This window comes from Corvus cornix, chromosome 28, assembly GCF_000738735.6.
Source record: "Corvus cornix cornix isolate S_Up_H32 chromosome 28, ASM73873v5, whole genome shotgun sequence".
Taxonomy (NCBI): domain Eukaryota; kingdom Metazoa; phylum Chordata; class Aves; order Passeriformes; family Corvidae; genus Corvus; species Corvus cornix.
In genome coordinates, this window is record NC_046356.1 from 4,551,736 (window position 1) to 4,575,065 (window position 23,330).

A 23,330-nucleotide genomic window follows, 5' to 3' on the forward strand; every position below is an offset into this window, starting at 1 on the left:
AATAATAATATTATTAATGCTAATAATTCCCGAGCTGGCAAAGGGCTTTTGTCTCGTGCCCCCCGTCCGTCCCCACAGCTCAGCACCTGACGTGCCGCCCGCCTGCCGGCTCCAGGAGCATGATGGAATCGGAGTGACACGGAGGAAAATCAATCTGAATGAATGAGGTCACCTGCCTCATAAATAATTCACCAAAGGCGCGTGGTAACACACCTCGGCCCCGAGAGCCGCGGGGGCAGGCGAGGGAGCGGCGCGGCCCATGGGTGCTGGGGATGGGTGCTGGGGGCTGGTCCATGCTGGGTGAATCCTTGTGCAGGACTCAGGACGATGCCCAGCCCCAGCAAGGCTCAGGGTGGGGGTCCCGGGGTGCTTGGTGGGTGCTGCGCCCCGGTGCCGCTCCCAGTGCCGCGGTGGGACAGCCAGGGCTGGGACCGGAGCGTGGCAGGACCCCGATCTCTGGGAAGAAGACACGAGGTCCCCCCACGGTGCAGAGGTGACCCCCCAGCACCCAGCTGCTGCCATCAGCTGCCCCGGGGACACGGCAAAGGGGCTTTTGTCCCCTGGGAGCAGCGGGCAGGTGCTGGAGGTGCGGGCAGGAAGGGCAGCAGGCCCAGGGATTACAGCGGGAAGAAGCGGAGCAGTGTGAGCCCGGCAAATGTTTTAATTCCCTTTAATTCCCCGGCTGCACCGTGGCCCTGGACCCGTCCCCGGGGTCATCAACCCTCCCCATGCGCACAAGGCTCTTCCCAACCTCCCTCTTGGAGCTGTTTTGGAGGAAGGCGAGCAAAGGAGCCCAAAATGTTGGAAAAGAACATCTTGAAGCCCTTCTGCCATCTGTTGTGCTTTCAGCGCAATTAAGCAGGAGGCAGCCGTGCCAGGCAGCAGGAGCATCCCTGCCTGCAGCAGCCGTCCCCCTGCCAGGCCTGGGAATCCACCCCGTGGGGCTGCGGGTGGGTTTTCGGGTGCCCAGGGCAGCTGGTTGGCAGCTGGGAGCGGGCGCAGATGTCCGGGCTCTGGTTGCTTGGCAGGTGCCTGGAAGGCGGCTCTGCTTTCCCGGCTCTCTCGGCTTTCCCGGCTCGCCAGGGCGGGTGCCAGCTCAGCTGTCCCTCCCCGGGGCCCGGTGGGATACTCTGGGCCATGAGGGCTCATTGCGGGCTGCAGACGTGGGGCGGGAGGGGGACAGTGACACACTGGCAGGTGGCTGTGGCACCCCAAAACCTCCCCTCCCGCCAGACCTGGGGACGCTTGGCCAGGGGATCTGGGTGTCTGGTGTCACCACACACCCGGCGAGGCCACAAAGCGCTGCCACAGACGGGGCTCAGAGCTGGGCTGGGACCTGCCCATCTCACCAGCCCCGAGCCCTCCTGCCATCCGCACACCCCGAGGCAGCGCTCCGCGGTGGGATTCGCCTCCGGATCCGCGCTTGTCAAGCTCCGGGCTTGTCACCGCTTCCCTGAGCTGCCGCCGGCGTTAACTTTGCCGGCAACATTGGTTTATCCCCTTGATCTTGACGGGAACTGGGAAGCAAGGGAAGCATCCCCAGGGAACCGCCGTCACGCGCGCCGAGCTTTAATTAGGGCTGGGAAATCGCCGCCGACAGCCGCGCGGGGAAGCGAACCCGGCACGGATTAGGGCCGAAATTAAATGGTCTGCACCGAAACGGGGAGCAAAATGCCCCGAGCCCAGCTCCCGGTGGTGCCTCGGCAGTGGGGTGGGGATGTGGGGAGCAGCCCCGCACCCCCCTGCCCGCGGGGATCTCGGCAGATGGCTGAGACAGGCAGGGAAATGCGGGATGGAGCCGGCGGCGGCAGCAGCTGCGGCGAGAACAGCTCTGGAGTCGGCTCAGATGGGGATGAAGGAGCTGCTCCCCAGCCCCCTCCGCCTGTCCCCAATCCACAGGGCCCGCTGGAACCCCCAGACTGCTGGTGACAGTGGGGACAAGGTCACACGTGCGGCCGAACGTGCTCTCCCGGGGGTACCGTCCCGCGGGCAGGGACAGGGACGCGCCGTGCAGGGCTGGTCCCCAGCACCCTGCACCCTCCGCGGCACGACCACCACGGCAACGGCTGGGGACACGCGTGGCACCACTAGTGACATGCATGTCAACTCCCGCTTGGCCCAGATGGCACGGAGGCACGTCACAGATGGGTACCCACCCACCAGCCGCCGGTCCTGCTGTGCCAGGGCGATTCCTGTGGTGCCACCCGCCAGTTTTGGGGTGAAATCTTGCAGGATTTGGGTCACCGGTGTGCACAGTGGGTGAAGCCACCACCCGAGCCCCAGGAGGGATGGCATCCATCCCTTTCCAGCGGCAGCAGGATGCCCTGGGCCGGCGTGGGTGTCCTGGCACAGCAGGTACCGGCAGGGTGACACTGTCACGATACCCGGCTGTGTCAGCACAAACCACCAGCTCCCAGCCCGGCCGAGGACTAACCAGCCAGCTCTGCTGCTAATTAATAATCCACTTGATTAAGAATTGCCAGTCAATATGTCACCAGCACAAGGACAGGCTCAGTGGCCACGAGCCGGGGCAGTCGCTCCATGGGGCCACCGTCCTCCTCTTGCTCCTGCTCATCTTCCTCCCCATCCAGCAGCCCCAGCTCAGCCTGCTCGGGCCCCTCTCTCTGCCCCCCCATTAATTGCCACCTGATGATGTCATGGATCATGCCGATGACGTCATCAGCATCCTGTCTGTCTCCTCCCCCATCCATGGTGCCATCGCCCAACAGGCTGGGGGTTCCTTTGTCCCACAAGGTGACACAAGGACCCCCTCTGATGATGTCATTTGTCGCTCAGGCTCCTGGTGATGTCACAAGCTCCCACACTCACCCCAGGTTCCCACTCAACAGCTGGACGGAATTCGGCCACGAGAGATCCTGCAGCCTTGGGGTGCAGCAGGACATCCCCAAAATGTGGGGGAAAGCCAGATCCATCCCCGGTGTTAAGAGCATCGTCCCCTTTGTCCCCAGCAGGTGACATCAGGGACATCACATCGAGCTGGGCTGGGAACAGCAGGCTTGTGGGGGCTCCCCTTCCCTCCATCCTGAACCTCTCCATCGCTGAGCAGAGCACGGGGGGCAGGCGGGGGGCACGGTGTCCCCCAGGGCGGTTTTGTCAGACGGAGAGAGAGCAGGAAGCCGTAACAGCATCCCCGCTTTCCCTGCGAGGAAACAGGAGCAATTAGCTAATTGCAGTCGTGGGGGCCTGCCCCGGCCCCCCCGTGGGGCCGAGGGGCTCCGTGTGTCGCAGCCGCAGCACTTTGTGCTTAACCTACATTCGCTTTTGTCCGGCCGGCGCAGCCGGAGCGCGCCCGGGGCTCTGTGCTGGGCTCGGCTCAGATGCCGGGGTCCCTCTCTCTGTAGCCCCCAGCCCCAAATTAAGCAGCCAGGTCTCAGATGAGCCTGGGTAAGTGAGTCGCACTCAGGCAGCGACATGGTGACGAGGAGTCGGGCCACACAACAGTGTCCCCAAGCCAGGGATGGAGGTTTGTGTCCTCCCAGGGAGGGTAATCACAGAAACGTCTTCCCCAGGGTGCGTCTCTCCCCCGCAGCATCCTCCTCCACCCTTTCCCGGGAGAACGGGAGCGCTCGCAGCCTCTCGAGGAGCGGCAGTGCCTGACAGCTTCAATCGAGCTTTAATTAACTAACGAGGCTCGGCATTCCCCGCTCTGTGAACAAACACACGGAGGCAGAAGGGGCCCGCTCCAGCTGTGGCACCAGGCCAGATGTGTAGCAGGGAGGGTGGGAGTGTCAGGGGACTGCTCTGCTCAGGAATGTGGGGCCGGGGACCCGGGAGACCCCTTTGTCTTGAGGGAGGAGCAGGAGCACAGTTGGTTGGGGCCTGTCCCCATGGCTCAAGAACAGTCCCATGGTGTCCCCAGCTACCTTTGGGTACTGCCAGCACCCCGAATTGACACCTCCATCGTGCCTTTCCTTCCATCCAATGCCAGCTAAAAATCCTGGAGCATCACTGGGATAACTGGTCAGGAGAGCGTGCCCTGCTCGCGGTTCTCCTCCGGAGCTGGTGCCTGCCAGGATGGATTTTTTTTTACTGGGATGGATTTTTCCGCCTCGGCTGCCAGCGGGGTGGCTCGGCACCGGGGAAGGGGCCGAGGGAGCGCAGCCGGCGCCGGTGACGCGGCAAGAAGGGGCCATTGTGGCCAGGCACAGCTGTGCGGCGCGGGAAGGGAGCAGTGGGAATGCAAAATGCTGGAGAGGGAAGGGCTTGCGGGATCCACCACCCCGCCACGGGGGTTTCCCCACCCCGCACGGGCCCCGGTGACAATAGTGGCTTTATGGGGAGTGACACCATCCCCTGTCCCAGGAGCTGCCGGGGGCTGGCATGTGCCATGGGGACAGGTGGGTGTTGGGGACACCCTGTCCCCGTCCTGTCCACTGCACACCCAGACCCACAGGCTCAGCCAAACGAGGTGTTGGGCCCTCTTGGAGCCGGGATGTGCCAGCAGCAACCTGCTCTCGAGGCTGATGGAACCGGGCCCTGAAGTGCCCTGCCAGAGTGGCACTGGGGACTGAGGGGAGGACAGAGAGCGGCTCCGTGCCCTTCCCAGCGCCCCTCCGCGACCCGGCGGGCAGCGGATCCCGTTCCTCTCGCTGAGCTCCCCTGAATTATTCAGGCGCTGCCTCCCTGGCGATGCTTCCCCCTGCCCGCAGCGGAGCCCCCCGCACCCGGCCGGAGGGGAGCAGCCGGGACTGGTGTTGCTGGAGCTGTGGTGGGTATCCGGGTGGGATGTGCCGCGAGAGAGGGAGCGGGATGAGCCGTGCAGCCTCCCCGAGGACGGGCGATGCTCAGCGGGCGGGAGAGGAGCCGCTGCAAAGCCCCATTTCATTTCCCTGAAAGGAGAGGAGGGACGGGGAGGAGAGGCCGCTCGGAGCTGGACCAGATCCTGCTGCTTCTCTTTTTTATTCCCTGTTTCCATGCGGCGCCAGCTCCCATCCCTGCTGCTCCGCAGTGGCTGCTCCATCCACCCGGCAGCGCCCTTCAGGCAGGGACAGGGATTTGTGGGGTCTCCCCCCTGTGTGATCCCAGCCAAGCACCCCCCAGCCGCTGCTTCGGGGTTGGAGTGAGGTGCAGAGCTCTGCGAGACATGGGGACATCTCTGAGGTTCTTCCGGAGACGGGAATTGGGTGATCTGGGTTTTGGGCACACGGGAACGCACTGGGGGGTGCAGGGTGCCCCCCACATGCCCACCCCATCCCATCACCCTCCGACGAACCTCCAGAAACAGCCTGAGAGAGGTGAAAAAGCTGCAGGGATGTCCCAGCGATGGGGATGTGGGATGGGACAGTGACGGGGGTGCAGAACAGGGCAGGAATGGGGACAGGGGATGGGGAAGTGACTCCGACACAGGACAGCAGTGGGGACATGGGGCAGGGCAGCGGTGGGGATGCAGAACAGGGCAGTGATGGGACGCAGGACCGGCCTCCTGGTGGCCTCCGGGACCGGACGAGCCCAGAGGGTGATTTATGCCGGGCAGGTTGACGCCACAACTGTTCGGAAGAGCGGCAACAGCTGCTCCGGTTGTTCTGGCACGACGTGGGACCAGAGCAAATCCTCGGGAATAGTGGGAGTGGGGGCGATGTCCCTGCGGTGTCGGGGACTGTCGTGGGGTGGGGACAGCAGGGCCGGGGGTGCTGGCGGGGCTCTGGGTTTTTTTTCCCAGCCGCTGCATGAGACCAAGACTCAAGTCAAGGCTCCCGTTAATCCGGACTTTAATCCGCTCTAAATCCCACCTTTAATCTGTTTAATGCCACCTTTGGGAATTAGGATCCGGTGCCGTGGCATCTACCCCCTGGAGGAGGAGGAAGAGGAGGGATGTTCCAAGATTCCCGATGCTGGGGAGCTCGGAATCTCTGTGGGATGTCGGGGGGTCCCCAGCACCAGGATGAACCGACAGCCACGACCGCCGGCCCTAAACACTCCCCCACACGCTGCTCTCGGCCGGCAGCACGGCAGCGCCCCTTCCCCTCTTCCCACGGGTGCCACATCCCCTCGTGGGGCACCTGTGTGCAGAGGAGGGGGGGCTGTGCGAGACCCCGCCGTGCTGCCCGCGCTCAGCCCGGCCCAGCAGCGCCCTCCTGAGCTCCCGCCCGTCAGCGCCGCGGATCCGCCCGGCGCCCCGCGCCGCTTCCACGCGTGCTGCTCTCACCCACCGTGTCCCCGTCACCCACCCGTGTCCCCGTCACCCACCGGTGTCCCCGTCACCCACCCGTGTCCCCGTCACCCACCCGTGTCCCCGTCACCCCCGAGCAGCTGCGGGGCCCCGTGCCCGCCCCACGCGCGCTACCGGGACCGGCCCACGCGCGCGGGACCCGCAGGGACGCGCCCGCCCCGGCCCCGCCCCCGCCGCCTTCGCGCGCTCCCATTGGCTGCTTCGTAGCAAGCCGCGCGTCGCCATTGGCTGGCCCCGCCCTCCGGCCCCGCCCCCGGGGCCGCCCCCGCCGCTCCCGGCCCCGCGCGGGACTTGGCAGCGGCCGCGAGCGGGAGGCCCCGACCCGCCGGGAACCGGCACCGGGAACCGGCACCGAGAGCCGGGAACCGGCACCGGGAACCGGACACCGGCACCGGGAACCGGACACCGAGAGCCGGGAACCGGCACCGGGAACCGGACACCGGCACCGGGAACCGGACACAGGGAACCGGGCACCGGGAACCGGCACCGGACACCTGGAACCGGGCACTGGAAACCGGGCACTGGGAACCGGCACCGGGAACCGGACACCGGGAACCGGGAACCGAACACCGGGACTGGCACTGGGCATAGAAGACCGAACGTCGGACATCGTCACCGGGCACCGGCATCGGGGGCCGGGCACCGGTAGCGGCTGCGGGGGCCCGCCGGGCGGGGAGAGGCGCTGGGGAAAGCGGGACCCTCCGCCCGGCCCCGCCCCGTCCAGCCCGTCCGCCCCGTCCCGTCCCGCCGGGGACACCGGAGCAGCCCCGATCCCGGTCCCGGCGCCGCGCTCCCCGAGGCAGGCTGCAGGTAAGGGCCGGCTCCCCCGGTACCTCCCAGTTCCTCCCGGTTTCCCCGGTTCCTCCCATCTTCCCCGGTCCGTGGGGGCGGGGGCGCTCGGTACCGGCCCGTTTCGTGCTTCCACTGCGGGGCGAAGCCTCTCGTCTCCCACCCCGGGAATCATCCGCGTGTGTCCCCCCTCCCCGGTGTCACCGGGCACCGACGGCCCCACCCAGCCTCCGGCCCTGGGGAGCCCCGGGGGAAAGGAGGGCTCGGGGAGCCGCGAGGGGCGGGAGCTGCGGGGTGGGCAGAGCCCGGAGCTGCTCCCGGCAGCCCCAGGATGTGCCTCAGCTTTCCCAGGTGGATAAAACACGGGGAAAGGGCGATTTTCCCCCAAATTCAAGGGAAACCCGAGGGGGCTGGAAACGGCGCTGGGTCCGGTGGGTGCTGGATAACGGGAGCTGGGAGGAGGCGCCGGAGCCATCCCCGTGGGGCTGTCACGGACCCACGTGCCGGGGCAGGGCCGGGTGCCCCATGGCAGCACTTGGCTTCGGGCATCGCCCGTCCCTCCTCCCACCCCCGTGCTCCAGAGGATGAAATTCCTCGATTCCTGGAAAGACTAATCCCTTCGGAGAGGCCAGATCCCACCCGGGGCAGGAGCTGGGTGTAAAACTTCCCAATTCTGACTAATCTTCCCCTGGAGCAGGGAAGGATTTGGGCCATTTGAGGCCATTCTTTGCTGACCCCAAGCCCAGTATCGGATCCGAATTGTCCCGTGGAGTTTTCCTCCCTCCCTGAGCGACTTTGTCCTCCTGATCCCGGGGCAGGAAGCATGTGGTGCGCCCTGGCCCCCGCCGCAGGCCGGACAGACGGACGGATGGTGGCTTGGCCTCAGTTTCCCCCCTCCCAGCCTCTGTTTTCTACTTCCCCATAAGTCTCCGTCTGCTCCAAGCAAAGGAGAAAGGAAGTTGCTGCCAGAGAGAGCAGCTTGGTGGCAGCTGGAGAAAGAAAAGGAGGAAATGGAAGGCGAGACAGATGCTCCAAAATAACCCCCCCTTCCTCCTCCTCCTCCTCTTCCTCCTCCTCTCCATAAAATAATCCCCCTTCCTCCTCCTCTTCCTCCTTCTCTCCATAAAATAACCCCTCACCCTCTCCTCTTCCTCCTCCTTCTCTCCTTAAAATAACCTCCATTCCTCCTCCTCCTCCTCCTCTCCAATTTGGCAGCTGCCTCCCCCCTGGGGCGCAGTAATCCCAGGGGGAATTCCTGGGATTGCCAGGTCCTCAAATCAGCCCCCCAGGATGACCCCCTGCCCTGTGCCAGAGCACCCCTCCATGTGGATCCCAGGATCCCATTCCCACGGGAAGCACTGGCGGGATTCCCCACCCATGCCCAGGGTTGGCATCGCTGGAGCCCCCTCGGATGGGCCGCTCAGCTCCTTGCACAGACACGTTGGAGCTGCCAGGGTGGATCAGCATTCCCAGGCAAAACAAAAAACCATCTCCTTCCCGTGGGTGCATTTGCAGCCCCAGCGAGGGCACCCGCGGGAAGGAGATTTTGGGATGGAGGAGCTCAGATCCTGGTGCCAGAGGCGGTGAGGACAGTGATGGGGACACGCCAAGCGCGTGGCACCACCGCTGCCATGAGCGCCGGGAGCGCGCGGGGCGAGGTTGAACCCCCCGGCTGCGCCGCTGCCCCGCGGCATTCCCGGTCCCTGCTCCAGCCGTGGCGGCCGTGGATTCATCCCGGCCTTGCCAAGAAATGAGCTTTTCCTCGGGCGAGGTGTTTACTCAGTGGCTTCCTCCCCGGCCTCACCCCGCTCGGCACACACGCGCCCGAGCCCGGCGTCTCCGGCTGCTCTTTGCACCCATGGCAACGTGCGAGGGCCGGCACGCGTCCTGCCTCCCGCTCCTCTTCCTCGGCTCTCCCGGCGCTGGTAACGTGTGGGCTTGGGAGCTGTGGGGGTCACGGATGGTGGGGGACAGGCGGTGACGCTGGTGGGGCTCTCCGGTTACTGCCCGGCGCTCCGGCCCAGCTCCTGTAATCCAGGAGGGTTTAATTAATTAATAGGGGTTGGAGCATGGGGGAAAGCGATGCCGGGGGATGGAGGGCAGAGCAGTGGGATCCCATCCACCCAAGGATTCGGGGGCACGGGGAATGCTGAGGTGCAGAGCAGGGGTGTTTTCCAGAGCAGTGGGAGGGAACAGCATGTGGGACGGAGGGGAAAACCAGGGAGATCGCCACTCTTCAATGTTTATCCTGTTGGGAAACGATGCTGGAGGAAACTTGTAGCAAGACAATCCAAGTTACTGTGATCGTGGTGGGAAGGTGGAGGAGGGAGAGGAGGAGGAAGAGGAGACAGAGGTGCCTCTGCTCTGAGCTGGAGCTTTGTGGAGCCTCCCCCTCCTTGCTGCTCCATGAATTATTTACGTACTTTTCCTTTCCTGCATGAAATATTCACCCGCTGCCAAGGGAACTGGGGGGGCTGGGGGGACCAAGCCCACGGAGCTGCTGGTGGGAACCAGGTGAAAGGGACAGGCAGGGAGAGTGATCTTTGGGGCAGGTGGAAATGATAATTGAGATGATGTCACTGCTGCATTTGGCCCCTCTCCATAAAGGAGCTCTGGACGGTGCTCACTTGGCAGCTCTGCTGTGGTGCCACCGGCACCAGGTGACCACAGGGTGACAGGGTCTCCTGTTCCCCCCTCAGACAGGAGCTTTCAGTGATGCTTGTGCCCTCAGTGGTGTGGGGGAGGTTTTTTGGGGATCCCGAGGAAATCAGGTCACAGCTGGGTGTTGGGTGAGGTGCTAGCCCAGCAGGGTGAACGCCAAACCAGAGATGGGCACGGCACGTGTTGGTTCCCAGGGGACCACATCCATCCTGTGGCAGGGACACCCTCTGTGTCCTCACCCAGGACACCCCACCCCTCACACCACTGCTCAGGGCTGCAAGACTGCCCCAAAACCTCCAAATTGGGTGGAAACCCTCCAACAAAGGGCTGTACCTGTCCCCAAAGCCACCGTTGGGACCGCAGCCCCGCCGTGCTCTTCCGGAGCAGGGAGGAACTTGGTGACAGCAACACTCAGCTGCTCCACTTCGGAAGAAGAAGAAGCTGTTTTTTAGGGCGTTTTCATTAAAAAGAAGAAGGGGGTGGGGGGGAGCCCAAGCCCTGAGCCGGGCTGGAAACTTCAGCGACAGGAAGGAAGCGCAGTGGGTTATTTCGAGCTCCAGTTGGCTGGTGGGGCAAGGCTTGACTCTTCCGCGCGCCGATAGCAGCCCCTCGTGAACAATGGGGTCGTGGGGCCCTTCCCAGCAGGAAAACGGCTCATTCCGGTGAAATGTCCTGTTGGTGCTGAGTCAGCAGGTCCTGGTGAGCCGAGTGTGGTGCAGAGGGTGCCGGGGGAACCATCCCGGTGCAGCCGGAGCCAGCGGGAGGTGAGCCTGGGTTTCCTTGGGGTTTGCAGGGAGTGACCTGTAAAACCATCCCTGGGCACTGGAGAGGGAGCTGGTTGCATTTTTGGGATCCCTATACCTGCCTATACCACTTATGGGGTCCCTAGACCCCCCTATAATGGCTTAGTGCCTCAGTTTCCCCCCTGGACCGATGCTCTTCATCCCGGAGCAGGGGAGGGCTGTGAGCAGCCGGGTGTTATTCGGTGTGGGGAGCAGAGGGTTGAGCCATGATTCCAGCTGGCATTTGGGAGCTGTGGGCAGCTCGCAGGACTTGGCACTTCCTATTTTTCATGTGGTCTGGAGGTGGAGTTTGCACTTGCTGGTCACCCAAGGGAGAGCTCGGGTGTGGGAATTCCTATTTATCCAGGCACCGTTCCCAGGGCACCCCACAACCGCGAGGGCGGGGACTTCCAGGCTGTCAACACCACAGCAAAGCCCTGCTCCTTCCGGACAGGATGCCTGGCACGGGCAAAGTGAGTCCCCTCACAGCCAAGGCACAGGAGATGGAGCTGCCTCTGCCCATCCTGCCCATCCCTCCCTCCGGGCTCCGCTCCGGCAGCAGCTCATGGATGCAGCCATCGGCATTCCACGAGCCCGACCTGCCCAGCTGTCACCAGGCTCTGCGTTGTCATTTTTGTCTTATTAAGTGCGAGAGCCTCAGCTCGAGGCTCAGGCTGGCAAAAATCAATGTTTTCCCATCGAAGGAAATGCTTCCAAACCTCCGTGTTTTTCCAAAGGGCTGTAAATAACGCTGCAGACGGCGGCTCCCACAGCACCGGGGACAACAGCTCCATTACTGCTCTGAATTCACGTCCCCACGGAGCCTTGGCTGCCCTTGGGTTTGGGAGCTGGTGGCTGGGAGATGCCCAGGGAGCCGGGGCTCAGCACCATCGACCTGGCACGACTGGCTGGGTGAGATGGAGCCTTGGCCACACCAGGGGGTCCATGAGGAGCTGGGATTTGCTCCTGAGAGCCTGGTGTGTGCTCCAGAGTGGCAGGAGCAGGACTGGAGGTCCCTGGAGGGGTCTGGGACTGGCAGCTTGGCTGGGGGGAGTGACAGAGCTGCATGTGATGGGGACAGACTCGGTTCTGTGATAGAATCCCAGAGTTGTGGAATGGTTTGGGTTGGAAAAAGACCAAAAGCTCATCTCATCCCACCCCTGCCATGGGCAGGGATACCTTCCACTATCCCAGGGTGCTCCTGGGACACTTCCAGGGATGGGGCAGCCACAGCTTCTCTGGGCACCCTGTGCCAGGGCCTCACCTCCCTCTCAGGGAAGGATTCCTTCCTAACATCCAATCTAAACCTGCTCCCTATCCATGAGCAATTTATCCCCATCCATCCTCACAGCGGCAGCATCCTTTAGCTGAAATATCTCCTCTCCGTTCCCTGGGATGTATTTATAGGCTGATCCCATCCCCTCCCGCTCTGCCGGGCTGTCCATGCCATGTGCAGGCTCTTGCATAAGCAGCTCCCAGCTCTGCCCATCCATCCCCGCTGTTTTCCCGCTGTTCTCCCCTCCCTGTGATTTGTAGCTCTGCGGTTTCCCAGGCCAAGATGCATCTCCAGGGTCGGCGGCATTTTAATCGTTCACAGCAGATTTTAAAGCCGTGCTCTGCCCGAGGTGATGGATTTGGTCCCGCTGGGATGTGGGAGTCGGGCTGTAGTTGAGGTTCCTGTCTGGGTGAATTATTCACCTCCGTGCGGTGCTGGCTCCAGAGGAGGTTGAGGCGGCAGCAGAACAAGTCCGAGCTCGTGTGGGTGTTCCAGGGTGAGCAGTGCCAGGGAAAAGGGCTCCCACGCCGATTGCTGGGTGCTGCAAACCGGCTGTGCCGCTCTGGCCGCGGCCAGCACCGGGGTGGATGCGGCACATGGCATCGGGGGGTGACTCAGCTGCCACCTGCGCTGTCCCCAGCTCACCCTGCAGGAAATGAGTCAGGTTTTAAGGAAGGAAAAATGTTAAGATGATGGGGCAAGAGTCCTTCCTGCACCAGGAGCAGGGAGGTGTTGGTCGCAGGAGGGAGACCGGGATGGAGGGTCACGGGTGGTGCTCAGGTAGGGGCACCTCGCTCACTGTGACCTCTCCACAGAGTCTGGGAAAAGGAAGGTGGGAACGCCCTGTGACTGTTCCCACCATCCACACCTGGGGGGTGAGCTCAGCTCTCACCTGCCCTGGCACCCAGGAGCTCCCTCGCTCTCGCCATTGGCTGGAGATGCTCTTTCTCCTGCCAAAAGGCTGCGTGGGGAGGTGAGGAATCACAGAATCATGGAATGGGTTGGGTGGGAAGGGACCTTAGAGCTCATCCAGCTGCACCCCCTGCCATGGACAGGGACACTCCAGTAGCCCAGGTGAGATGGGGACAGATGCAGAGCAGGGGCTGATCTGTGTGTGCCTCTTCCCCTGCAGAGATGGACACCTTCAGCACCAAGAACTTGGCCCTGCAGGCCCAGAAGAAGCTCCTGAGCAAAATGGCCACCAAGACCATCGCCAACGTCTTCATCGATGACACCAGCAGCGAGATCCTGGACGAGCTGTACCGTGCCACCAAGGAGTACACCCACAACCGCAAAGAGGCCCAGAAGATCATCAAAAACCTCATCAAGATCGTGATGAAGCTGGGGGTCCTCTACCGCAATGGGCAGTTCAGCCCCGAGGAGCTGCTGGTCATGGAGCGCTTCCGCAAGAAGGTTCACACCTTGGCCATGACGGCCGTCAGCTTCCACCAGATAGACTTCACCTTCGACCGCAGGGTCATGTCCAGCGTCCTCACCGAGTGCCGGGACCTGCTGCACCAGGCTGTCAACGGGCACCTGACGGCCAAGTCCCACTCGCGCATCAACCACGTCTTCAACCACTTTGCGGACTACGAGTTCCTGTCGGCTCTGTACGGCCCGGCCGAGCCCTACCGCACCCACCTCAAGAGGATCTGCGAAGGGGTCAACAAGATGCTGGAGGAGGACAACATCTGAGGCTGGCCCAGGCGGGCTCTTGGCAGCCAGACTCTGCCTCCCGCGAGGCCGAAGATGCGGTGTCTGCTTTGACCTTCACCGGGCTCGTCCCCTCCTCCCCTCTGCAGTGCTCACTTGTGTTCTCCTCGTTTCTACAAAAGACTGAACCTCTTGACTTTGTCTCCCCCTTGCCCAGGGTCTGCAAAGCCCTCCCTGCGCTGGGTTGAGCCCTCTCCAGGGCATCCTGGGATTTTGGGCCCCTGCTGTACAGTTCGATTTCCTTTGCCCACCAAGTGCCTTTAGCTGAGAGTCCAAGGATTTGGACTCTTTGCCTTGAACTCGGTTGTAACCCTCTGGGGGGAAACCAAAGACTTGTGCTGTGAAGCACCTCCGAGGTGTCTCTGAGGAGGTGGGACGTTGTTGGGGTGAACAGTTCTGAGACCCCGTAGCTGGAGGGTTGTGGAACTCCGGTTTTCTTCCAGCAGCTCCACAGCATGGTGGGAGCAAATCATGGTCCAGACTTGTGCTGCCCGGGCAGGAAGGTGCTTCTGTGTGTACTTTAGTGTCCTCAAAGACAAGTCCTTGTGACCAGGAGGGTCCCTCCTCACCTGGGTGAGGGCAGGGAGGGAGCTGGGGGGAGCTGCTCCTTCCCTGGACCCTGGGAACCACCCAACACCCAACTCCCCACGGGCCTCCAGCAGCCGGTGCCACCTGGCAGCTCCAGCGCTGTCCTCGGTGGTTATCCAAAGCTGCCCCTGGGATTTCATCCCTTTTCCATGCCCTTGACTGAGTGATGGTTGTTCATTTTTAGCAAACTCTGTAGCCCTGATGAGTTATTTAAATAAACTCACCCGTGTGGCCTGGGAGCTCCGTGCAGTTGTTCCAGCGGTGGTGACAGTGACAAAATGAGCCCTGGGACAGCTGGGTTTGTCCCCAGCTGGTGATGGCTCTCTGTGCCCTGGCATTGCTGCTGGTTGTGCTGTCCCTGCTCAATGGCCCAGCAGCTCCTGGCTTTGCAGGGACAAGGGGAAATGGCTTCCCACTGCCAGAGGGCAGGGGTAGATGGGTTATTGGGAAGGAATTGTTCCCTGTGAGGGTGGGGAGGCCCTGGCAGAGGTTGCCCCATCTCTGGAAGTGTCCAAGGCCAGGCTGGAGGGGGCTTGGAGCAATCTGGGATAGTGGAAGGTGTCCCTGCCATGGCAGGGTGGGACTGGATGAGCTTTAAGGTCTCTCCAAAGCCCAACCATTCCATGATTTTGTGAGATCCCGCTCCCAACAGACACCCACGTGTGCTCCTCTGCACCCCTGCATCCCCTCCCTGCTCAGCAGGAGCCCAAAAGCAGAGCCCTGGCAGCAGGAAGCAGGGGGTGACTCCAGAGTCACAGGGGACAGCCTGGAACAGCGTCTGCTCTCGGAGCGGGGATGCTCCGGCCGCTCCCAGCACGCTGAGCTGGGCTCTGAGCACTGAAAATTTGCCCTTTTAGCATCCCAGACACCACAGTTGCAGCTGGCCTTATCTCCGTGACCTTCTTGTGCCTCCTGTTCCATGGATGTCTCCAGGCACGGGCGGCTCCCGCTCGCTGCTCCCTTTCCACCGCTGGCACTGATAACTCTGAGCCTTAGAAGATTAAATAAAAGACACAAAGGCCCTATCTCTGTCGTTTCACAGGCCTGGCTCCAGCTGTCACAGAGATTTGTGTGACACAGCTTGGGGTGGGGGCGAAGCTCATTCACAGGGGGCTGTGGAGAACACGGCCAGGAGCCCAGGAGGTGCTGGTCCCTCAGGAGGGCAGGGGCCAGTGGCCTTTGAGAACAACTCCTGTCTCCCCTGGGCTGGTGTGTCCCTGTCAGGAGCGTGCTGGAGAGGAGCTGGGAATCCCAGGCAGGTGTGGTGGGATGGGGCCGAAGGATGCCCAGCCAGAAATGCTTCACTATTCCCAAAATCTGTGTCTGTGTCAGCTGCAAGAACCCCCCTAAACCCTCTGCAGGCCCCAAATTCCTGTGGGACACCTCAACTCGTCCTGGCCAAGCAGCAACAAAGGTCCATCCAGCTGGAGAGGGGAGGAGGGACAGAGCAGAGCAACTTCAGGCCTGAGCACGATGCTTTATTTCTTTATTTGTGCTGTATTTACACAGGAAAGGAATTGCATATTCCCTGTTATTACTCTGGATAAGAAAAAAATCACTTTTCTGTAGGTATAAAATAGTCCCGTGGTTGTGCTGAGACGTGGAAGTGTTGCTTGGATTGATTCCTGGTTGTGTCAGAGTAAGCTGCTCTGCCTTCCCCCCATCCAAGCTATCCCAGCCCAGCTCTGGATCCACTCCAGCCACACACTCGCCACGGAATCAGAGCTTTGGCCAACTCCCTCCCTTCCTCCCCCTAAATTAATTATTTCCTCCTGTCACGCTGCTGGAGAGAGAAATCCCATCTCCCCTCCAGAGACTACAGAGTTAACAACTTCCCTTTAGCAAGCCCTGCTTAAATCCAGCCACTTATCTCCCTGCCTTGCTCTTCCCGGCGAAGCAGATAAGGAGCCCCTTTCCTCGGGAGCTTTTCGTGCTCGGCAGCTCTGCCAAGCAGGAAGGGGCACAGGAGGATCGGGAGCCTCCCGGGAGGTTTCCAGCTGCAAAGCACGGTGTTACTCTGACACAAGACACAACAAATCTGTCCTCACGCCTCCACACCCCACTCGTGTCGGTCCCCAGCACATTTCAGTATGGAAAACATAAAAGGTTCGGCCAACCAAAAGAAAAACCCCGCGGGTAACCAGGAAATCCCTTCACTGCCACGCTGGTCCGGCCAAGCCCCCTGCCCGGGGCCGGCCTCGGGGTCACAGCTCGTCACGGGGGGTTTTTGCCACAATCATGAGTTTGGACAGCTCGAAACGGAACTTGCCTTCCCTGTGAGACACTGGGGAGAAGAGAGAAAAGCCCAGGATCAGCAGATGGGAAAGCAGGAACAAAACAGCCCCGCTGGGCCCTTTCCAGGGTGCCAGGCATTGCTCTTCCCGCTCCTGCACACGCCAGGCTGGGGGAGAAACCCCTCCTTCCCCCTTGGAATTTAACTGGGATGGGACCCACAAAATCTGGCTGCCAGTGGTGGACTGAGAGCACTGTACCCCTGGCTCCATGGCACTGGCACCAGTATTTGAGCCTAAACTGGCCACTGGCCTGTGTCCCACACCAGCCCCTCTCTCGCAGCTCTCTCCAGCACAGACCTGTTGTTTCAGTGATTTCAAATTCTTCCTGTTTCAAGGGGATGTCGCTCTGGGCACCCACAGCAGCCTGAGACTGAAACAGGAAGGAAGGAGGTGTAAGAGGCTGAGGCAAGCCAAGGAGTCACAGCACTTCAACCAACCAAACAACAGTGAGAACGAACAGGTCTGTGATTTATGTGCAGTGAAAGAACTAAGCGCACAAAGGAAAAGTGAAGGAAAATCTCCATCTGTTTTTCCATTTCCTATTAAACTGTGGACTCGTGTGAGTGAAAGCCTCACCCCTGGAAACTGGGAAATGGAAGAATGAGCCAGACAAAAACACCAGCCGAGGTTTGGTTTGCTTTGTCACCTGCAATTTGTTGAGGCAATCCAAGACTCCTTCTGTGCCCTGATGCCTTTGGAGCCCCCTCCCAGCAAATCCCTGGGACTGAGAGGGCAGGAACACAGAAGAGCAGGCTGCCCACCTGCAGCCCCTCTCCTGCCTGCCACCAGTCTCTAATTAGGGACATGATGGAGCACATTTTATGGCACAGATGTCTAATAAATGTTTTCCACATCTAATTCATGTTTTATAGCAGCCTCCCACACTCCTGCTTCCCCGGGATCAGCTGGGACTTACATAAGCCATGGCATACTCTATCTTGGCTCCTTTCACTTCAGCTTTAAACTGGGTAAAGAAGAGATAAGACTTCCCTTGGGGCCTGAAAGAAGAAAGCAGAGCCTTTGTCAGCAGCACAGAGCGTGGAGGTGCAGAGGAGTGAAGGATTCCTGGCTCCTTCCCTCCCTCCCTCCCCCCACAGGCACCTCTGGATCTCCTGTAGCTTTTGTGCAGCGTGGGGAAGAGGGGAGCACAGAATTGATAAACCAAAAGCTGCACGAAAAGCCCCCAGAGCCACAGCATCCCTGGGAGAGGGAAATCCTCCCTGCAGAGATGCAAGTCCACCTGGGAAGCAGGGTCCTTATGCCTGCCCCACATCCACCCAGCCGTGGTGGTTTTGCTCAGGACACACCTCCAGATGGAGCAGGAGAAGAGCCCGCTGTCCTCGCTGACTCCAACGTTCATCTGCCATTGCTGCACAGGGGAGATCCAGAGTCAGCGTGGGGAAAACCCTCCGAGGCCAATCCCTCCCCTCCAGCTGCAGCAGGAGCTCCAAAATAACCCAACACAACCACCCAGCACTCGCCGGCGGCCCCTTCTGCTCCCTCCTCGCCACAGTTACAATTGTGCTCTTCCACAAAACAGTCACCAGTCTCGTTTCCTTTTAGGCTACAAAAAAGGAGCCGATTCCAACAGGACCAGGACGTGCCTGGGGCTAGCCCAGCTCACCTCGTTTGTGCCGCCCTGGGCCGAGTAGGTGAAGGTGCAGCCGTAGTCCCCCTGCCAGGAGAGAGGAACAGGAGCAGCCTCGCTTCAGCACGAGCTGCTCTTCCATAGAATCGAGGAATTGCTGAGGTTGGAAAAGCCCTCCAAGACCATCAAGTCCAACTGTTCCCCAGCACTGCCAAGTCCACCACTGCCCCATGTCCCCAAGTGCCACATCCACACGGCTTTAACTCTCCAGGGATGGGGATTCCGCCCCTGTGCCAGTGCCTGACCTCCCTTTCCATCAAGAATTTTCCCCAATACCCAGCCTAAACCTCCCCTGGCACCACCTGAGGCCATTTCCTCCTGCCCAGAGTGCTGGGGTGAGGGACCCCCAGCCCCTTCCCCACTGGGGCCCTTCCCGTCCTGAGCCGCCTTCCCATGAGGACCCTTCTTTCTTTAAGACCCCCCTGCCCTCGGCATACCTCATCCCTTCGGAACCCCCCTTCTCCTGGGGTCCCGTTATCCATGTCACGTCTCCATTCCTGGGGCTCTCCTCTCTACAGACACCGTCCCACCTTGGGGATCTACTTGCCCTGGGGACCCCCTTCTGCTGGACAACCCCACTTGGGGACTCCTTCCCCTCGAGGACCCCCTTCTCAGTGGAGGCTCCGTCCCTCCCTGAGTCCCCCCGTTCTCTCCGGGTCCCCCCGCCTTTGCAGCCCCCTTTGGGGACCCCTCTGTCCCCGGGGACCCCCCACCCGGGCGCCCCGCCCTCCCTCGCGCCCAGCCAATCCCCGAAGCAGGATGTATGAGTGACGTGTCGCGCAGCCAATCAGCGAGGGGCGCGTACCCTCTCCGCACGCCGCTCCCTCCCTCCCGGCCGCTGCACCAGGCTCCGGGAGAAGGAGTGAACCTCCCCGCCGGGCCGCACGTCAAACTCGGCCGTGCTCGGGGCCGCGCCCGGCGCCGTGCCCGGTTCCGCGGCCGCTCGGGCCGCCAGGCACAGCAGGGCTGCGGGCACCAGCGCGGCCCACGCGCGCCGGGCGCTCCTCCCGCTGGGCGCCGCCATCTTGAAGAGGAAGCGCGGCCTATGGCGGCCGGAGGGGTCAGCGCGGCGGCGGCGGCACGGCGGCCATGTTGGGTGTGGGCAGGAGCCCGGGCGGGCCAAACCCGCGGGAATCGAGGAGGGACCGGAGGACACGGGGACATCAAGGGACAGCAGGGACAAGGGACTGAGGGACAGAGGGACAAGGGAGCCTCGGGGACAAGAGGCCCTGTGGTCAGGGGACAAAGGGACCACGAGGATAAGGTGCCATTGGGACAGGCGACCATGAGGACAAGGGGCTGCGGGGACCTCGGGGACAAAGGAGAGCGGGATGGCCGAGCCGGGAGGGAAGGCCTGGAGAATGCTGAGCACGGCGAGAGGGAGCATCCAGGCTGGATGGGGTTGGAGCAGCCTGAAAAGTGTCCGGGAACAAGATGGGCTTTAAGGTCCCATCCGACCCAGCCCCTTCCGCGATGCCACGGTTCTATGACAAGGACCTGGTTGCACCAGCCAATTAACATGGCACTTTTAATTGCTTCTTGCTGCACAGGAACAAAAGCCCGTTTCCAGAAGGAAGCAGCTGTGGATTTGCAGGCAGGGTGGGAGGGAGGGAGAGCTGTCCTGGCTCAGGGCAGCGGGTAGCTGGCATCGCTGGCCACCCCGCACTGGTTTCCGGTGTCCTTCAGCAGGAACATGTAGCCCTTCGCGCCCCAGCACTCCGACCAGCTGCAGGCAGAGACAGGAGCAGCACCTCCATGAGCACATCCATGAGGATGGGGACCAGGGGGGCAGCAGGTTCGGGGGAACCCCCTCAGCCCTCACCTGTTCTTTAGGATCCAGTAGCTCACTTTGTACTTGCCCACTGAGGCCGTGTCGTAGCCCACGAGCAGCATGGCGTGGTTCACGTTCTGCTGGCCAAATGGGCAAGTGAAGATGCCTGGGGGGAGCAGAGCTAGGGTGAGCTGGGGGCTGGCCCTGGCCCCATTTCCAGGTGGTGCTACCGATTGCCTGCGGCTGGGTGCCCTGGGCAAGAGGCTCAACAAGGGCTCAGCAGCCCAGGCCTGCAGCGAGGTGGCCCTGCCTCAGCTTACCCACCAAAAGGAGACAGTACCTGAGCTGTAGAATTGGAAATTCTGGCTTCTGGCGTCCACTGCCACTGACACGGGGCCATTGATTGCCACTGCGTGCTTCAGGGCCACCTCGTTGCCCTGGGGCACCATCCTGAAGCCGGAGCAGATGGCGGCTTTGTCGCGGGGGTTGTATCGGCAGCTGGAGTTGTCCTGGGAGAGGGAAAGTGTCACCAGGGCTGGGACACCAGCAGTGCTGTGGCACATCCCGGGGTCACCTGCTGTCCCTTACAGTGCCCTGGTAGGGGTAGGAACGCTCCGAGTTGAGGCCGCCGTTGTTCCGCACGTACTGGAAGGCCGGCTGCATGTGGCCGCCTCTGCAGCCCTTGTTGCCCAGCTTCTGGGTGCAGTCGATGAGGTTCTGCTCGCTCAGCGCCACCAACTTGCCCGTCCGCCTGAACATGAGCCCCTCCAGGGCCCCCGTGGCACTGAACGCCCAGCAGGACCTGCAGTCGCCCTGGGGGAGGTGGGGGCAGCAGGGGGTCACGGCCTCGCCCCCAGGCCCACCAGAGGGATGCTCTGAGCCCCTGGTGCTGCTCTCAGCTACAGAATCAGCAGCCAGGACTCTGGGAGCAGCTCAGAGCTGCAGCTGCTGCTGCTGCTGCTCAGTTCTGCTGCCCAGATCCCCCAGCCCTGGCTGGGCTCCCACCCCGTGCCCACCTGGGATTTCACGGGTGTCACGTAGCCCTTGGCCCTCCAGTCCACCTTTGCTGGGGCCTTCAGGGCTGCCGAGGCTCGGAATAGTGGTGCTGGCTCCTCCCTCTTTGCCGGGATGTAGCCACTCATGAGCTCATTAAACTCCTGGTTCGTCTGCAGGTCACCAAGGGAAAACTCGTGTGATGCCAAGGGTACCCCCAACCTCCAGGAAGCAGCCCAGCCCCAGGAGTGGGCTGGGAGCTGGCACTCCCTGGATCAAGCCCTGTGAGCATCAAGATGTCCCTGATCCCCTGGATCAAGCTCTGGGTGCTCTGAGGGTCCCCAGGGAAGGTGGCAGCAGGTACCAGGTCCCCAAAGTGGTTCATGGCCAGGCGGTAGCTGTGCTTCCCCTGCGACTCCTCCTGGTTGTGCTGCTGGATGTGGCGCAGGTTCTGCTCCCAGATCTCCCTGCGGGTGGCCTCGGCCTCCTGCCAGAGGATCAGAAGGATCAGGAATGGCCCCTGGATCAAGGGGGGACAGGGTGGGGTGGGCGCACATGGACAAGACCCCCTGGAGCAGGACCCAGCACGTGTTGGGAGGGCTGTGGGGAGCAGGACCTACCCCTGGATATTCCTTGGCATAGAGACTCTTCCACCCTTCCCAGGCCTCCTCCAGGGCAGGATCCGGCGCCGCGGCGCAGCCCAGCAGGGCCAGCAGCAGCCCCAGGGTCAGGGCCATGGCACCCGGCTGGGGACAGCGAGAGCAGGGTCAGGGGGCTCTGGGCTGAGGCCGGGCCAGGGGCTGGGAGCAGGAAAAATCTGGATTTGAGGAGAGGGGGAGGCACAGAAATCTGCACCAGCTCCGAGAGGGGCTGGAGGGGGAACCAGGGAGAGGAGGTTTCTCTGCAGAGGCCATGCCTGAAGCCTTCCCTCTCTCCCCACACGGAGCTGGGATGCCTGTGATTTCACCAAACTCCCTCTGTGAGGATTCTCCAAGATCAATTTACATTCTTTCTTTTGGCCAGCACAGACACACAGAGCCCAGCCCAGCCCTGTGCCTTCCTCAGACACCCCACTCCTCCTTTGGGGACCCTGGGATTTCTGAGCTGCTCCAGTTATTCTGGGGGTGCAGAGATCAAATGCCTGAGACCCCCAAGCACCCAGAGTTTCCACTGACGTGGCTTTCCCAGACCCAGAGCTGTCACTGCACCTTTATCCCACCCACTTTGGGAATGGAGATGCCGGGAAGTTTTCCATTCGAGCATCTTTCAGGGCAAGGAGTGACTTTTCTGAGCTAATTTTGTAGCTGGAGGAGTGGTTTTGTTTCAAAAATAAGCCCTCAAGAACATCTGTTCTCCCTCCACCCCATCCACCTAAAAATAAAGCCCCACAGGGTGGGTTTTTGGGAGAGAAATGCCTCCCAAGCCACACTCAAGTCCCAAATTCTTGAGGAAGAGTCGTTTTTGCCTGGTTTGCCCAGCACCTGCTGCTTCCTCTGTCATTGCCACTCACTCAGGAAATTAGCTCAGCTTCATCCTCCAGCTGCAAATCCTCCACCCAGAGATGCCCTGCTCCCCGTTCCCATCACCTTTCCCGCGGGACAGCGGGGTGGGGGCCTCCCACATCATTTGTATTTCAATCCCCTACAGAGCCTGTTCCATATGGAACAGCTCCGGCCCGCGGGAGGCGATTTCCCAGCTAATTCCTCTCGGGATTCTCAATCCCCAAAAGAAGACAACCAACCCCTTTTTAGGGTGCCAAACAATCCTGCAGCAAGCTGGGGGATCAGAGGAGCCAACAGATTTGCAAACTCTTCTAGAAAAGAGCGTTTTAAGACATTTTAAGAAACACTCGGCTTTTTGGGGACAGGAAAAAGCAGTTTAAATTAAGCCTGAAAAGAAACAAATCCTGCAAAAATAAAGCTTCTTACCATCCAGCAGCACCCACCCAGCTGTGAGGGCAGCAGGGACAGAGGCAGCAGCTTTGCTGGCTGCAGGGTGCTCTTATAGACCCATCTCAGAGAGGTGCAACTCCTCCACCCCGGTCCCTCCTTCCACACCTCCGACCTCAAAACTCGCACCCGAGGTGCTTTGTAGCAGCTAAACCACAACTGCAATAACTGGACAATTATTTGGGCACAGGGACAAGAAGGGGGGGGGAAAATCTGCTCCCAGCTGTCCCCAGGAACCCAAACGCTCCAGCTGGAAGAAGCTTTGCATTTGGAACAAGCCTCCAGCAGCACCTTCGGGGCACGAACAGCGCGTTCATTAACACCGGCTCCCACGGAGGAAGGCGAAGCAAGGCCAGGCTTGGGAAGCTTTGAGCTGGGAGGGCGAGCAGCGGCAGGCCCAGCTCTGCAAAAGCAGCTCTGTGTGTCCCAGAGCGGGAGCAGAGCAGCTGCACCCCCGAATCCCATCGGAGGGAGGGAGGTGCCCACCCCAGGCTGGTGCTGACTCGCTCAAGGTCACGCCAAGCCAAGAACACAGTCCAGGATTCCCAACCTTCAACTGCTTCGATCATGCTTCCCCCGAGGAACATCAGGGATTTAATATTCTCTCCACTGCTCGGCACAGAAAGAACAGAGCACTTGGCTTTCAGCAGAGCCGCTCTGGCTGTGGCAGCAGCTG

At 61.6% G+C, this 23,330-nt stretch overlaps 3 protein-coding genes across 7 annotated transcripts; 1 reads left to right on the forward strand and 2 right to left on the reverse strand.

Moving 5' to 3' along the window:
* The first annotated feature begins 6,455 nt into the window (after positions 1–6,455).
* On the forward strand, positions 6,456–14,238 carry TNFAIP8L1 (TNF alpha induced protein 8 like 1). Of its 3 annotated transcripts, none has more exons than XM_039566053.1 (2): positions 6,456–7,000; positions 12,831–14,238. In XM_039566053.1, the coding sequence occupies exon 2, from the start codon at positions 12,833–12,835 to the stop codon at positions 13,391–13,393; it is 561 nt and encodes a 186-aa protein (XP_039421987.1). In that variant the 5' UTR covers positions 6,456–7,000; positions 12,831–12,832; the 3' UTR covers positions 13,394–14,238. The 3 variants fall into 3 exon arrangements, with proteins under 3 accessions (XP_039421987.1, XP_010410510.1, XP_010410513.1); XM_010412208.3 differs by lacking the exon at positions 6,456–7,000 and adding an exon at positions 8,209–8,904; XM_010412211.4 differs by lacking the exon at positions 6,456–7,000 and adding an exon at positions 10,136–10,404.
* Positions 14,239–15,456: 1,218 nt separating this feature from the next.
* Positions 15,457–18,980, reverse strand: MYDGF (myeloid derived growth factor). Its single transcript, XM_039566054.1, has 6 exons — positions 18,786–18,980; positions 17,918–17,968; positions 17,601–17,662; positions 17,210–17,291; positions 16,591–16,663; positions 15,457–16,283 (listed from the first exon to the last, which is right to left on the reverse strand). Exons 1-6 carry the CDS (start codon positions 18,963–18,965, stop codon positions 16,204–16,206), a joined length of 528 nt encoding a protein of 175 aa, XP_039421988.1. The 5' UTR covers positions 18,966–18,980; the 3' UTR covers positions 15,457–16,203.
* Positions 18,981–19,439: 459 nt separating this feature from the next.
* Positions 19,440–23,288, reverse strand: LOC104697404 (procathepsin L-like). Of its 3 annotated transcripts, none has more exons than XM_039566047.1 (8): positions 22,634–23,288; positions 21,326–21,451; positions 21,070–21,192; positions 20,729–20,878; positions 20,301–20,525; positions 20,053–20,221; positions 19,764–19,878; positions 19,440–19,667 (listed from the first exon to the last, which is right to left on the reverse strand). In XM_039566047.1, exons 1-8 carry the CDS (start codon positions 23,117–23,119, stop codon positions 19,568–19,570), a joined length of 1,494 nt encoding a protein of 497 aa, XP_039421981.1. In that variant the 5' UTR covers positions 23,120–23,288; the 3' UTR covers positions 19,440–19,567. The 3 variants fall into 3 exon arrangements, with proteins under 3 accessions (XP_039421981.1, XP_039421982.1, XP_039421983.1); XM_039566048.1 differs by having other exon boundaries at positions 21,326–21,505; XM_039566049.1 differs by lacking the exon at positions 22,634–23,288 and having other exon boundaries at positions 21,326–22,590.
* Between the last annotated feature and the right edge of the window lie 42 nt (positions 23,289–23,330).

Coding starts and splice junctions, on each gene's coding strand:
- TNFAIP8L1 (XM_010412208.3), top strand. CDS start 8,730: ATGAGCTTTTCCTCGGGCGAGGTGTTTACTCAGTGGCTTCCTCCCCGG. Junction 8,905..12,830: donor CCTCGGCTCTCCCGGCGCTG/GTAACGTGTGGG, acceptor CTTCCCCTGCAG/AGATGGACACCTTCAGCACC.
- MYDGF (XM_039566054.1), bottom strand. CDS start 18,965: ATGGCGGCGCCCAGCGGGAGGAGCGCCCGGCGCGCGTGGGCCGCGCTG. Junction 17,663..17,917: donor CCCAGGGCGGCACAAACGAG/GTGAGCTGGGCT, acceptor TCCCCTGTGCAG/CAATGGCAGATGAACGTTGG. Junction 17,292..17,600: donor TTCTCCTGCTCCATCTGGAG/GTGTGTCCTGAG, acceptor TTCTTCTTTCAG/GCCCCAAGGGAAGTCTTATC.
- LOC104697404 (XM_039566047.1), bottom strand. CDS start 23,119: ATGGGATTCGGGGGTGCAGCTGCTCTGCTCCCGCTCTGGGACACACAG. Junction 21,193..21,325: donor ATGCCAAGGAATATCCAGGG/GTAGGTCCTGCT, acceptor ATCCTCTGGCAG/GAGGCCGAGGCCACCCGCAG. Junction 19,668..19,763: donor TACTGGATCCTAAAGAACAG/GTGAGGGCTGAG, acceptor CTCTGCCTGCAG/CTGGTCGGAGTGCTGGGGCG.